At 43.1% G+C, this 12,327-nt stretch overlaps 1 protein-coding gene across 7 annotated transcripts in view; it reads right to left on the bottom strand.

Annotated features, from left to right (window-relative positions):
- Positions 1 to 972: 972 nt before the first annotated feature.
- The window catches only part of Cep152 (centrosomal protein 152), a 58,529-nt gene continuing 47,174 nt past the window's right edge, over positions 973 to 12,327 (bottom strand). For 5 of the 7 annotated variants that reach the window (XM_048459557.3, XM_087911240.1, XM_087911242.1 and 2 more), the window contains 6 exons: positions 10,019 to 10,183; positions 7,784 to 7,880; positions 7,015 to 7,118; positions 4,763 to 4,919; positions 4,276 to 4,388; positions 973 to 2,264 (listed from right to left, as the gene is read on the bottom strand). In XM_048459557.3, coding sequence (XP_048315514.3) covers positions 1,279 to 2,264; positions 4,276 to 4,388; positions 4,763 to 4,919; positions 7,015 to 7,118; positions 7,784 to 7,880; positions 10,019 to 10,183 — 1,622 coding nt within the window. In that variant the 3' untranslated portion in view covers positions 973 to 1,278. The remainder of the gene's footprint in view (positions 2,265 to 4,275; positions 4,389 to 4,762; positions 4,920 to 7,014; positions 7,119 to 7,783; positions 7,881 to 10,018; positions 10,184 to 12,327) is intronic. The other 2 variants (XM_087911239.1, XM_087911241.1) reach the window with 2 other exon arrangements.

The raw sequence follows: 12,327 nt of genomic DNA, 5'->3' as shown, positions 1-12,327 counted from the left end.
GAAGTGGCTACAGTCATTATAGTGAAATAAACTTTAAGATAAGAACTATTAAATTCAAAGGGTATTCTAAATGGTAGAGGATTAGAAAGATACAGCAAATATAAACAGACTCCTAACATGTATACATGAAACAAAAGAATGGCAGAACTGAGAAAAAATGTAATGATTATAGTCAGAAATGAACATACCCCACACAGTAAGAAATGATCTTACAATTTACATACATATCTGTATGTGTATGTCTGCATGTGTGACTGTATTCGCTTGTGTCTCTGTGTGAGTGTATGTGTTTGTGTGTTTGCATGTGTGTCTATGTGTCTGTATGTCTGTGTGTGTATGTGTGCACATGTGCAGAGGACAGATGGTAGCTTTGGATTCCTGGACTTGGCGTTAGACAGAGGTGCAAGCCACTCTTATGTGGATGCTGGGAACTGAACGCAAGTCCTCCACCAGGAAAGCAAGTATCCTGAAACACTGAGGCCCCACTGCAGCCCTCCATACCCCATGCTTCCCAGACCAAAAGGCACAACTACCAGCACAGTCACGGCAGACTTGGCAATGCCATTAACCAACAGCCTAACGCACACTGAAAGCTATCGGTGACCAGGAGATGCACAGACCATAAATAAACCTCTATAAAAGAACTGGAATCTTCCAAATTATATTCTCCAAAAACAATGGAAAATAGGGAAAAACTCTGGGTGTATGTGTATGTTGGGGGGGGGGGGTGTTCCCAAATTCTTGGAAATAAAGTGACATATTCCCAAACAACGCATAGATCAAAAAACAAGTCACAAGGAAAATCAGTGAAAGCTAATACACAAATACTGATATTTATGAGTTGAGTTTAACACTACATCTGGTTGGTCACATACACAAGTAATCAAAGTCTGAACTTTTTGAGTCGATTTCAAGCATGATGTCAAAATACCATTTCTAAACTATAAACTACAAAATAAATCATGACAAATCTACCGATTACACACAATTTTATTAAATACTTTAACATTGCAAGTAAGTCAGTTTATAAATATAAAAGTAGAGGGCTGAGCAACTGACTAAAGCACCACACAGAAGCAGATCACACAGCACAGCATCCAGGCTCTCAAGATTAAGACAACACCAAACCTCAAGTAATTGCATGAGAAAACTTTACTTGGGTACAAGGATATCAGGCACATGAAAACTGGCAGACCCCGTAATTGATTTTCAGTATAAAGTACTTCCATCCGGCTCCTTGTGTAAATAGGAGTGATTCTTCTAAACTACGGCACATGATTAGTCTAGATTGGCAAATGGGCTGTCAAAGCCACTATCTTGCTGGCTAGTCAGGGGAGCAGCTAACTTTCTCGAAGGCTTCTGACACACTGAAGATGGCCCTGGGCCACTCAGTTTTCTGAAGTCTGGCTTTAACATATCAGTGGCCTGCTGGGATGAGTAGCCCAGAGGTGCGCCCATCCTCCCTTGCTGGGAATGCAGGGCTTCTCTGAACAGTTCTGGAGGGTAACCACTCTGATAATCCAGATTACTTTTCTGGGCATCTGGGAGACAGACTGCTGAGAATTGTTGCAATTGAACAGAGTCCCCCAGCATCTCCAGAGTGCTTTGTGAGCCCTCGTCTAGAAACAACCCCGCACGACTGCCACAGGGTAAAGTACTATCAGAAAGCCAGCGTGGGGAGCCACCAGGCCCCCCTCCATCCTTCACTGGAGGGTCCTGAGTGCCCGCACCCTGACTCTCAGATGTGCCGCTCTCAGTGCACATGAGTGCTTTGAACCTTGGCGTCTCACTGGGACCTCTAAGGCATGGGTGTATGGATCCTGAGACGCATCTAGGTGAAGATTTCTTTTCAGCAGTTCCGAGGAAAGGGGTGGCTGAATAAAGAAGTGACTCAGAGCCAGCTCGACCAGGTGGGTCTTTCTTCTCGCGCAAATCCAAGCCGCCTTCACCCCTGCACGGAACAAACTCAGGAGCAGCGTTCTTTGCCAAGATGTCTGGGGGCCTACAGCTCCCATCCCCACACTGACAGTCTGAAGGCGAAGCTGTGGAAGGCACGGGCTTTCTTTCTCTGTGTTCTGGATCCTCAGAGCGCCTCTGTAAACCAGATGCAGCCGCCCGCCTAGGAACTTGCTCATGCACACTTCTGGGGATAGTTTTCCCACTGTTTGGTTTGCTTTCAATGTAATGTGGAATATTATGATTCACACCGCTCCTTTCTGACCGTTCAACGCCCATCAGCATCTCCGAAGTCAAAGGAAATGCTACTATGTGTAAAGGAACAAAACATTAGGAGCACAAGAATTAAGAGAAAATTAACACTTGAAAGAGAACAATATAAAATTTTGTGTATTATTAAAGAAAATGCATCAGTGCTAGACAAGTAAAAATATTCTTTTACTCATGTCCATAGAAATGGTAGCTTTTGTGGCTGAAACATTACCGACTGTGTTGGCTAGTGTTATGTCAACTTCACAACCGCTGAAGTCACCAGAGAAGGGAGCCTTATTTCCAGCATTCCATCTTTTTTTTCAGTAGGGACTACAATATTTTAAGAGCTGACTGCACTTCAACATTGCTCTGAGTCTGAGGTCAAGCATGAAGTTTCTGACAAAGAAAGCCCGGTAGAACAACCCCATCTCTCTAGTGCTCAGAGCGATCGTTTTCTGTAAGTCAGGACAGGGCACTGGATCAGAGGAAAAACAGCCACCGAACTGTGGTGGTCAGTGGTCATCTCACAACCCTGAGTTGAGCGACAGAAGGTGGTTCTCCTAGACACATGATTTTCACGTCCTTGCTCCTACACCAGAGGATGGCTCTCTTACTTGTCACTGCCATTTGTACCTCAAGCGCACCAATCCAAAACCTCTACAAGTAATGCTTGTGACTCTGTGAGAAACATTCTGGGTGTCTGAACAATCTCTGCTTTCAGGTGACCAGAAGGTCAGAAGCTGAATTTCCAAAAGAGCATGTTAAGTGTGTCTAAGGGAAATAGTAATCTTCTTCCTGTGTTTCTACCTGCATTTATTTTTGAGACACTAAAGCCGTAGTATTCAGTCTCATGGGAGACCATCTCATTATAACCGACCCCTTTTTAATGTACATTCTACTTTGCCCACTCTCATGTTTATGTTTAAATTCTAACGGCCCCACTTCATCTCCTTGTTATCATTCTGTTACCTTAAGTTCTATTTTTACAAGAACTCAGTATCAGCTTTTGTAAAACCTTACCCCATTCCCATCCAGTGGTTGCTGATGCTGGACCTACTTTTAGTGTCCGTTCATGCATATCTTCTAGTCTTCGCTCCCTTGATTTTGGTAGACTAAACTTTTTCTTAAAAGCTTTTCCTCTAATAATTTGGAAGTCATATATTCATTTCTTCTTCTCAGCTTCCCTAAAGTTTACATCTTTCTATGAACATTTACCATCCTTCTGAACATACTCAGGTTCTGCTTTCTAAGTATTCTTGTCTTAGGAACGCATTAGGTAGGTTAGCTTTGTTCTGCATCTGTTTCTGCATCTCTCTCACGACGATGTTCCTTAAATAAATGATGGTTCTTGGTTAAATGTTTATCTCTTAGATGTCTTGAATGCAGTGTCTGTCTGTGCTGCATGACTGAGGAGTTGTGTCCTAAGGAGGCAGAAAGACCTGACAGCTGACGCTCAGGGACAGAGGCTAACAGTAGATTCTTTACATCCAGGTACCTGCTCTGCTTCCACTTGGCCCAACACTATGGTTGGGGAAGGGAAAAGAAAAACGAAATGGGAAGGAGAGGGGGAGGGAAGGAAACTGGAGAGGAAAAGGGAGGAGGGAAGGGGAGAAATAAAAACAGTGCTTCCACGCGGGCACTGTCTACATCCCCAGCTCATCACTGGCACCCATGGGCCACAGCTTCTCCTGGGACACACGACCCCACATGTGAAATAGGTTTACTCCTGCTTTTGCTGTTGTGGAGCAGTTCTGAGCTGAGGTTTCCCATTTTCTCACACATCCTACAACTTCTGTCTATCAACTGCAACCACTCAAAATCCAGTTACAATACAGTTACAATTTTGCCTTTTTTTCATGCTTTGTCATTTAAAATCTTGTCCACTTCTCAGGATGGACGCCACAGTGGCAGTTAGTGAGGCTATGCAGTCTACCTGTGGAAACCACGAACCAGTTTTCTCCCTCCTCCTTACCCCATGTGCAATCTTCTAAGTCAACTCTGACTCTTTCCAGAGCCGCCCCTTTTCACACAGAGAACACTGGATATCCAAATGAAGAGAGAACCCACCTGAGTGGCCTGCCTGTGCACACCTGGCTCCGCAGTCTGACTCCGCAATTGTTCCCAGCAACTCTGCCATTGTAGCAAGTTTGCTAGCAGCATTCATAATCTTTTTCTCAGCTCTGTGGGGGCATTCCATAACATAAAATCAAAACAGTTTAAATGAAACACATGAGACTCCTCAGCCCTGGGATTGTTTCCTAATAGTTCTGCCAACACTGAGGGAAATCCAGCCTAAACTTCTTCATGGTCACCTAAACAGTTAGTTCTGTGGTTAAGGAAACGACAGCACACAGCCCTGGTGTGGTTGGGACACACAGTGTACACTGATCACATAAATGGTTACTTCTGTGGTTAAGGAAAGGACAGCACACAGCCCTGGTGTGGTCGGGACACACAGTGTACACTGATCACATAAATGGTTAGTTCTGTGGTTAAGGAAAGGACGGCACACAGCCCTGGTGCGGTCGGGACACACAGTGTACACTGAACTCACCCCTCCTCCTTTCCATTATCCCGCAGGATCTGCTGAAGGCAAGTCAGATAATACTTGCGCATCTTCCGGGCAGTTTCCTGCCGTTCTCGTAACACTTCTGCTTTTACCATTTCTGCAGCTCTTTCCTTGCTCTCCTGAATGTATCGAAGCATGTCACCTGCAGAAGGTGGAGAACCTCAACTTTCACTGTTTTTCCAAAATCAGGCGGTGCAAACTTCAGACCAGTTTTCTGGCAGATGAGGTGAAGGAAGCAGGGATTATACGTTGTGCTTTCCATGGTCTTTAGAACAGAACACTTCGCAGTGCATTGTGGGGGACTCAAAAGAAAAACACTGTTAGCCCTAAGATGGCTGCATGTGGGGAAAACCACGACGTAGTCTGTCGTTTTCTAAAGTACTCGATGAGTGAGCAGGAGCGTGTGTTCTACTGTACCTAAGAGTCTGCTGAGAAAGAAATGCCCAGGGGTGAGCAGAAAGGAGGCAAACTCATATTCTCTGTGTTCTAGAAATCTCTGGTCCATTCTTGTAGTGCTATTTCATTTGTATTTTAATAATACAATAAATAAATAAAACTTGCCTGAAGATCAGAGAGTAAAACAGCCCTAGGGACAAAAATAAAATGGAAGGAGACAGGATTGCTCTTTCAGTCTGAAGATTTCATAGAGGTAAGAGCTCTCTGGTGGCTGGCTGCTGTGTTTTTCTGATCTTCAGTTTGAACCCCAATATCTATCTCTGGTTTTGTATTAACCGTGCTACACATCCTTAGCCGGTGCTTTCAGCAGCATCTATGGAAGAGGAAACAACTCACGAGGGCTGTACAAGGTGTTCTGCGGGGTGGGGAGAACCATGCTCCCTTCTGAAAGCCACATAAAGATTTAACCCATGCTTTTCTCTTCGTCAGCAAGGTTTTCATTTGTACTACTGTTGGTTTAAAGCTAACTTTTAAAAACTAAATCTAGGACTAACTTTACATCTAGAACTTGGCCACTCTTACTATATTAGGAATGCCACTCACACAGGCCTGCCTGTCAAGGTCAGTAAACTTCTGAAAATTAGATGTTCTATGTATCATGCTAACTGGGGGTCCACTTTTCCTTCTTTCAGATGAGAAAATTAAAATGATGTTGCCACAAAACATCCAATTACCTTTCTAAAAGTTAACTAAAACATAACGTGTGTTATATCAGGATGAAAACGGCTTAATTTCCACTTCTCAGCAGAAACTTGTAAGAATTGTTCGCTCTAACTATGCCCTTTGCTAACACAAAGAACTGAGAAATCTCACTGACGGTGCTGATCGGCCTTTCACATCTACAAGGGACTCTGATACCCAACAATTAGAATCTGAGACTTTTCCAGCCTTTTGTTAAAAAATGAAAGCAATTTTAGGAGGAAAGTATGTTCCTCGGCAGAAGCCCTGACTGCTGTACTGAGATGCACACCCATGCCCTGCACTTTTGTAGTTAGAACGCAGGAGCCTTACTCTGGAAATCCCTGGAGATGCTCTACAAAGTGGCTGCTACTGACAACGCCGTGGCACATTCAGTCGTTGGAATAAGAAAGAATAACACCGACTGGATTCATCCCCATAGTCCCTATGTCTACAACAGGAATCTGCCGTAGGTGACACATGGGCCTCTCTCTGTCCCCTCCTCTGCCCTCTCCCGCACAGGCTGCAGCAGCTCCGCCTCGAGCCACGCTCCAGTCTTCCGTGGCAGGTTCTTCAGGGCAAGTGTTTATGTTGTGTGGTTATTACATTTTAAGGCAATTTGTTTCTGTTGACTAAACAAAGACCAAAAAATGATAATCAACGACATGAAGTAACTACTCCGGGGAACTAGAGATGACTCACTGGTTAAAAGCAGTGGCCTCTCTTGCAGAGGACCAGATTTTAGTTCCCAACATCCACACAGTGGCCCATAACCATCCCTAACTCCAGTGCCAGGGGATCTGACACCATCTTCCGGCCTCCACAGGCAATAGGCATGCACATGGTGCACAGACACACACACACACACACACACACACAGGCAAACTCGAATACACATAAAGTAAATGTTAGAAAAAACCTATTTGTGTCACATAGGCAAACTAATCCATTACTGTGCAGTTCTGAGATGACATCAATAATCTAAGGCTGAAGAAAAGGCAGTTTGGAAAATTCACTAAAATGATAAACCCTGAGTTTCCATTTCACAACAGTGCAAGCGGCCTACAACAGCAAGGATCTTGAGAATCTTTTTAGGGACTCACGTTTAATTTTTTTAACTGCTTTAATGTACTGCCCACGGAGTTCTTCCAAGGCCTGCCTACTGCAAGGCAGCCATGCGGTCTCAATGGCTCCTTCAGAGAGCGACCTAAGAACAACAACAGAGGCTGTGATAAAAACCGTCACCTGAAGTTGCATGCATTCCTACAATCTAATAATACAACCTGAGATGTGCCAGGACTCCACAAAAGGAACCGTCATTATTCGGTTATTTAATATAAGAGGAAGGCCGGGGCGGAAGTTCAGTTGGTAGAGGGAAGCCCTGGGTTCCATCCCCAGAAATCAGGACACATGGTACACACCTATAACCCCAGCACTCACTGGACTGAGGCTGAAATTAATTCAAGGTAATCTTGAACTACATTTGAGGCCAACCTTTGGGGACATTAAACCTTGTCTCAAAAATAAAAACAGAAAAAGGAAACCAGCAAATCAACATTACAATTGCCTAAGTAAACACTGGCAAATCCACAAGAGCTACCGAAGGGCACAGCGCAGGAGGCTCCAGCAACACAAGGAGATGGTTCTCTGCTCTTATTAGCGAAGGGCTACGATAAGCCCCAAATCTCAATTCTTTGAACATCATACACACGGTGTGTATATAAACAGCCCAAGTGATAGGGACAGTGGACTAAAGCAGCCTTTCCTGTGAATCTGTTCCATGTGAAGTAACACATTAAACACATCCAGGATGAGTTTCTACTAATTACCAAGGTGCTTAGAAACGAAATGGTCTTAACTATAAAGGTTTACCGTGGTGGCGATCTGCAAAGGGCCCTCAGGGCTTCCAACTTAGTCTTCATGTCATTGTTTTCCTCTATTAGTTCTTCAATCACTCTGTTGTTCTCTTCTGTAACAGAAAGTGAGCATTAATCTTCCTTCCTGAGTTCCTAAGAAAGCACCTTCAGAGGGGCTGCCGGCTTTCCAGCTCTCTCCCGTGTTCTCACTCCCCAGTGAGCCCTGCACTGGACCGGCTTTCTCCCGTGTTCTCACTCCCCAGTGAGCCCTGCCCTGCACTCCATCTTCCCTTATGCAGTTTCTCAACATTTAAAATCTGTTTCTTCTTCACCTCCACTACACACATCCTGAAACTGGTGTCCAACTGTCTGTGTGTATGTGTGTGTGTGTGTGTGTGTGTGTGTGCTGACCTTCCCAGCTAAACGGAAGTTCTCCAGAATGGGTCTGCTTCGTTTTCTGCAGCTGGAACTCAGTGGTGTACATGGTATGTAAGAATTCTACCAGCAAGCTACATTCCCCAATGCTCGGTCCCTAATATAGAGTTTATGATCATAAAAAACATCATTGAGCAAGAGCCTCAACAGAAAATACCCTAAAGTATGTACCATTCTTTTAAATAGTGTAAGGTGTTCAGGAGAAGCTAACAGAGCCCAAGGGCTATGAAGTAGAGAGTGTGCCCTGCAGAGTGCAGATCCAAGGTTAAGCACTAACTCAGTTTGCTGGATGGATGGATGGTTGGATGGATGGATGGATGGATGGATGGATGGGCCTGAGCAAATTCCTTATCTTTCTAAGCTTGAGTTTGTCCCACAAGTAAAATGAGGACAGTGTTACATATCTTAACAGATTAAACACTAATAAATCAACTCCCGGCACATCAGTGCTCAGCCACTGAACAAAGCAGCCCAGCAGCAGAGCCTATGAATTAAAACACCGCACCAGGCATGGTGACACATTCTTAACCTCAGTGCCCTGGAGGCTGAAGCAGGTGGATCTCTGTGAATTCACAGAGATCTTTGTGAATTTATCTTTACCTCCAAAGTGAGTTCTAGGCCAGCCAGGGCTATGTAATGAGATCCTGTCTCTAAGTAAATAAAGCAACTCTTTTATGATCATGGTGCACAGTGTTAAATATCACTATACATAAATTACAACCACTGCAGAGGGCTTAGCAGGAAAGTGTTACAATCCAGGTTAAATATCACTATACATAAATTACAACCACTGAAAAGGGCTTAATAGTAAAGTGTTATAATCCAGGTTAAATATCACTATACATAAATTACAACCACTGCAGAGGGCTTAGCAGGAAAGTGTTACAATCCAGTCCATTTTTAGCTGCCTTTACAAAGGACAGACGAGCAGATAGAAAGGGAAGAAGAAAGGCTCAAGAGTCAGTGTCAGCATCCAGGTAAGACTAGACATGAAGTGGCAAAACACAAACGTACTTGCTTGACTGCCCCCCAGCCCTTACACAATTGTCTGGGACCCTGACATTTAGCTTTTTATTGAATTATTATTATTCATTCAAACATTTACTAAGTAGTATATCGTGGATACTATCACTCTGCAGAGAAGACAAGGCACATCCTGTATCCTCAAGAAACAGTTTGGATGCTAGAATACAGAGCAGCAACAGAGAGAACGGAGAAAGCCATGCGGACATACAGGACAGGCAGCTGTGCCAAGTATCTAATGGGGAAAACCAAGGACATCGCAGACACGGCATTTTGTGAGTTAATCCAAAAGCATGAAAGTTAGACCAAGAACTAAACAGCAGAGTCATGTACATATGACACAGTGATAACACAACAGGCAAGGCTCAGCAGCCAAGAAAACAACTGGAAACATTTCAAATGTACAGTCAAGAGCTCAGGGAAGAGGTGAGTGAAGAAGAGGAAGACGGAGGAGCCATGCTAGGCCAACAGCTCCCTTCTTCAGAGGGGCAGTGTCAAATGGTAGCAGATAACCCTGGCAGCATGCACAAGCGGACCGGATGGAAGCTACCAAGACCCACATGCTTTACTTCTGCTATTCCCACCTCCCACACTTCCCTTTCCAGCCACAGAGCCTTGCCTGACACACATTTAGGCCTTCGATATCACATAATCAAGAAAGGGGTGTCCTTAAATCAATTAGTAAATACAGATCCAGACTGGATTATATCAGTTTGGATATAATGGTGCCCCCTGAACGTGTCGGCCAGGACCCGCCAGCCTCCTACAGTAGCGGTGAGCCTGAAGCGCTAACCTCCAAGTTTCTCCACTGCAGCTCTATGTGTCCTTTCTAAGTGCTGAAGGTGCCTGCGGCACTTCTCCAGTCTCCTCCTCAGCTCCTCACACTCCTGCTTTTCCTTTTCAAGCTCCTGGAAGCAGTGTTCACAGCAGAAATCTTTAATCTCAAAGCTCTTTTTATCTGGAAAAAAAAATTAAATGATACAGAACCTTTATATAAAACTGTTTGGGTTACAGGATAGCAAGAAGAAAGAAACCCAGATGGCAGAACTCATGACCAAAGGCCAGAGCATAATTGAAAGAGCAGGGTGTTCAGGAGATAGGCCAGGTCTAACTTTGGTCCCAATACTTGCTGGCATGGCTACTTAGCCTCTGACTTAATGTTTTGATACATAAAACTCGATAATGTCATCCAGTTTATAACTGCTATTAAACCAGTGCCCAGATCTTAATATTGAATACCATTCCCCATAAAGAGAACTTCTTAAAAGAATTTTTAAGAAATGGCTCCCTTCAAAAGTAGATGTATACACAAAATGAAACAGAAATACTGTGAAAAGCCAGACAGTAAGGAAAGAACTAAAAATTATGAGTACAGAACGAGGACACAGGTGATAATCTCCCTTGATGATGCTGAGCAATTTGAGAGCTGATTAAATCCATGAATTAACTATAAAGTACTGAAAAATAAGAATATGTGAATCATACACATACTGACACAGATGGAGAGACAGATAAATGGTTGAATGGATGAACCAGCAAGTAAAAAAAAAAAATTTTAATTATAAAAACATGCTGAATGCCAACTGGTAAATGTAGAGAACTGTTTGGAGTTGGAAAACTTATCATTTTTCAACAAGGCCAATAAAGACAATCAGGCAAGAACCACCAGTGCCTGCCATATCTAAGAGAAGGCTTTAATGGGAAGGCTGTTCGCTCGGTCCTCAAAGTGCCTCTCTGCAGACTGCTTATTGGCCACAGATGGAGGGAGTACAGTAATTTTATAATGAATAAACTGGACACAATTTTGGCCAGGTGATCAAAATTAACCTCAACAATAAAAGAAAAATGGATGCTTCCACATGTGAAAAGATACCACCAATGTAGCCTTCCAGCCAAGAAGACACAATCCAAATAGAATCATGAAGAACAGAAGATAAACCTCAAATAAATAAATTCGGTATTGAAAAGGGGAGGCCTCCCCCTTTCTGAACAGAAACAGAAGAGGAGTAGATGGGAGGTGGCAAGGTGGGGGATAGGAAATGGGAGAAGAGGAAGGGGGAAATGTGGCCAGGATGTAAAATTAATTAATTAACTAAATAAAAACCAAAACACAAACAAAAAGAATGAGGGGGAAGAAAAGAAAGAATATTAGTCCTCAGCATTTCAAAATGAAAAAAGACAAAGATGCCGTGGGATGATTTACACCAAAGGGTGCGAAGGTGGTGAGTACAGGACACAAGGAGAAGGAGCACACGCCACACTAGACAGCCTTTGGTACCCTGGCAAGACCAGAATGAAACAGCAGGTTGACACTGTAATGTTATATTTTCTATACTAAAATTATGCAAGGGGAAAAAAAGCCCTGTTCCTAGAGAACACAGATTGAGGCATTTATGCATAAAATATCACAATGTATGTAGCACACCCTCAGATAGTTCTAGAACGAATGATATTTACATGTATATACGCATGACCACAAAACAGAAAAAATGTCATCAACAGGTATTGCTAGCTACTTGAGTGTTTCATGAAACTATTTTTATTCTTGTAATATTTTATTCTTGTAACTACTTTTTGTAAGCTAGAAATTATCACAAATTAAAATTTATTTAAAAATTTTGGGAGCCATAAACAATATCTTTGGCATATAGTTAAGTACTTGTCATATAGTAAGAGCACAACAAATAACAGTATTATTCCCAGTAATACATAGAATTTATAAAATTAAAGTAATACACAAAAGTATCACCAAAGATAGGTAACTATGACTGTAAATGATACGCTGAAGTAGAGAGAAAGTGGGTGTAGGGTAGGCACAAGTATCTGAGGCAGTGAGTCAGTGGCCCGGAGACATTATTTGCAGCACCCTCCTGACTTCCCCGTTTCTTTTCAACAGTGCCAACTTTGTTCATAAACACCAGAGTCATAGGAGTATGCACCGGTGCAGCAGGATGAGCCAGACTTTTCACTGAAGACTGACAACCAGGCTAAATGTCCACCGTCAAGAAACACTTATTTCAACAATAATAATATAGGGCATAAAAATGGGTGAATTAGGGTTTCAGCACACGGACAAATCATAGCAACATGATGTTGGATGGA

Source organism: Myodes glareolus, chromosome 10 (assembly GCF_982192425.1).
Source record: "Myodes glareolus chromosome 10, mMyoGla1.1, whole genome shotgun sequence".
Classification (NCBI taxonomy): domain Eukaryota; kingdom Metazoa; phylum Chordata; class Mammalia; order Rodentia; family Cricetidae; genus Myodes; species Myodes glareolus.
Note: the sequence above shows the minus strand (reverse complement) of the source record. Positions and strands in the feature narration are given on the sequence as shown.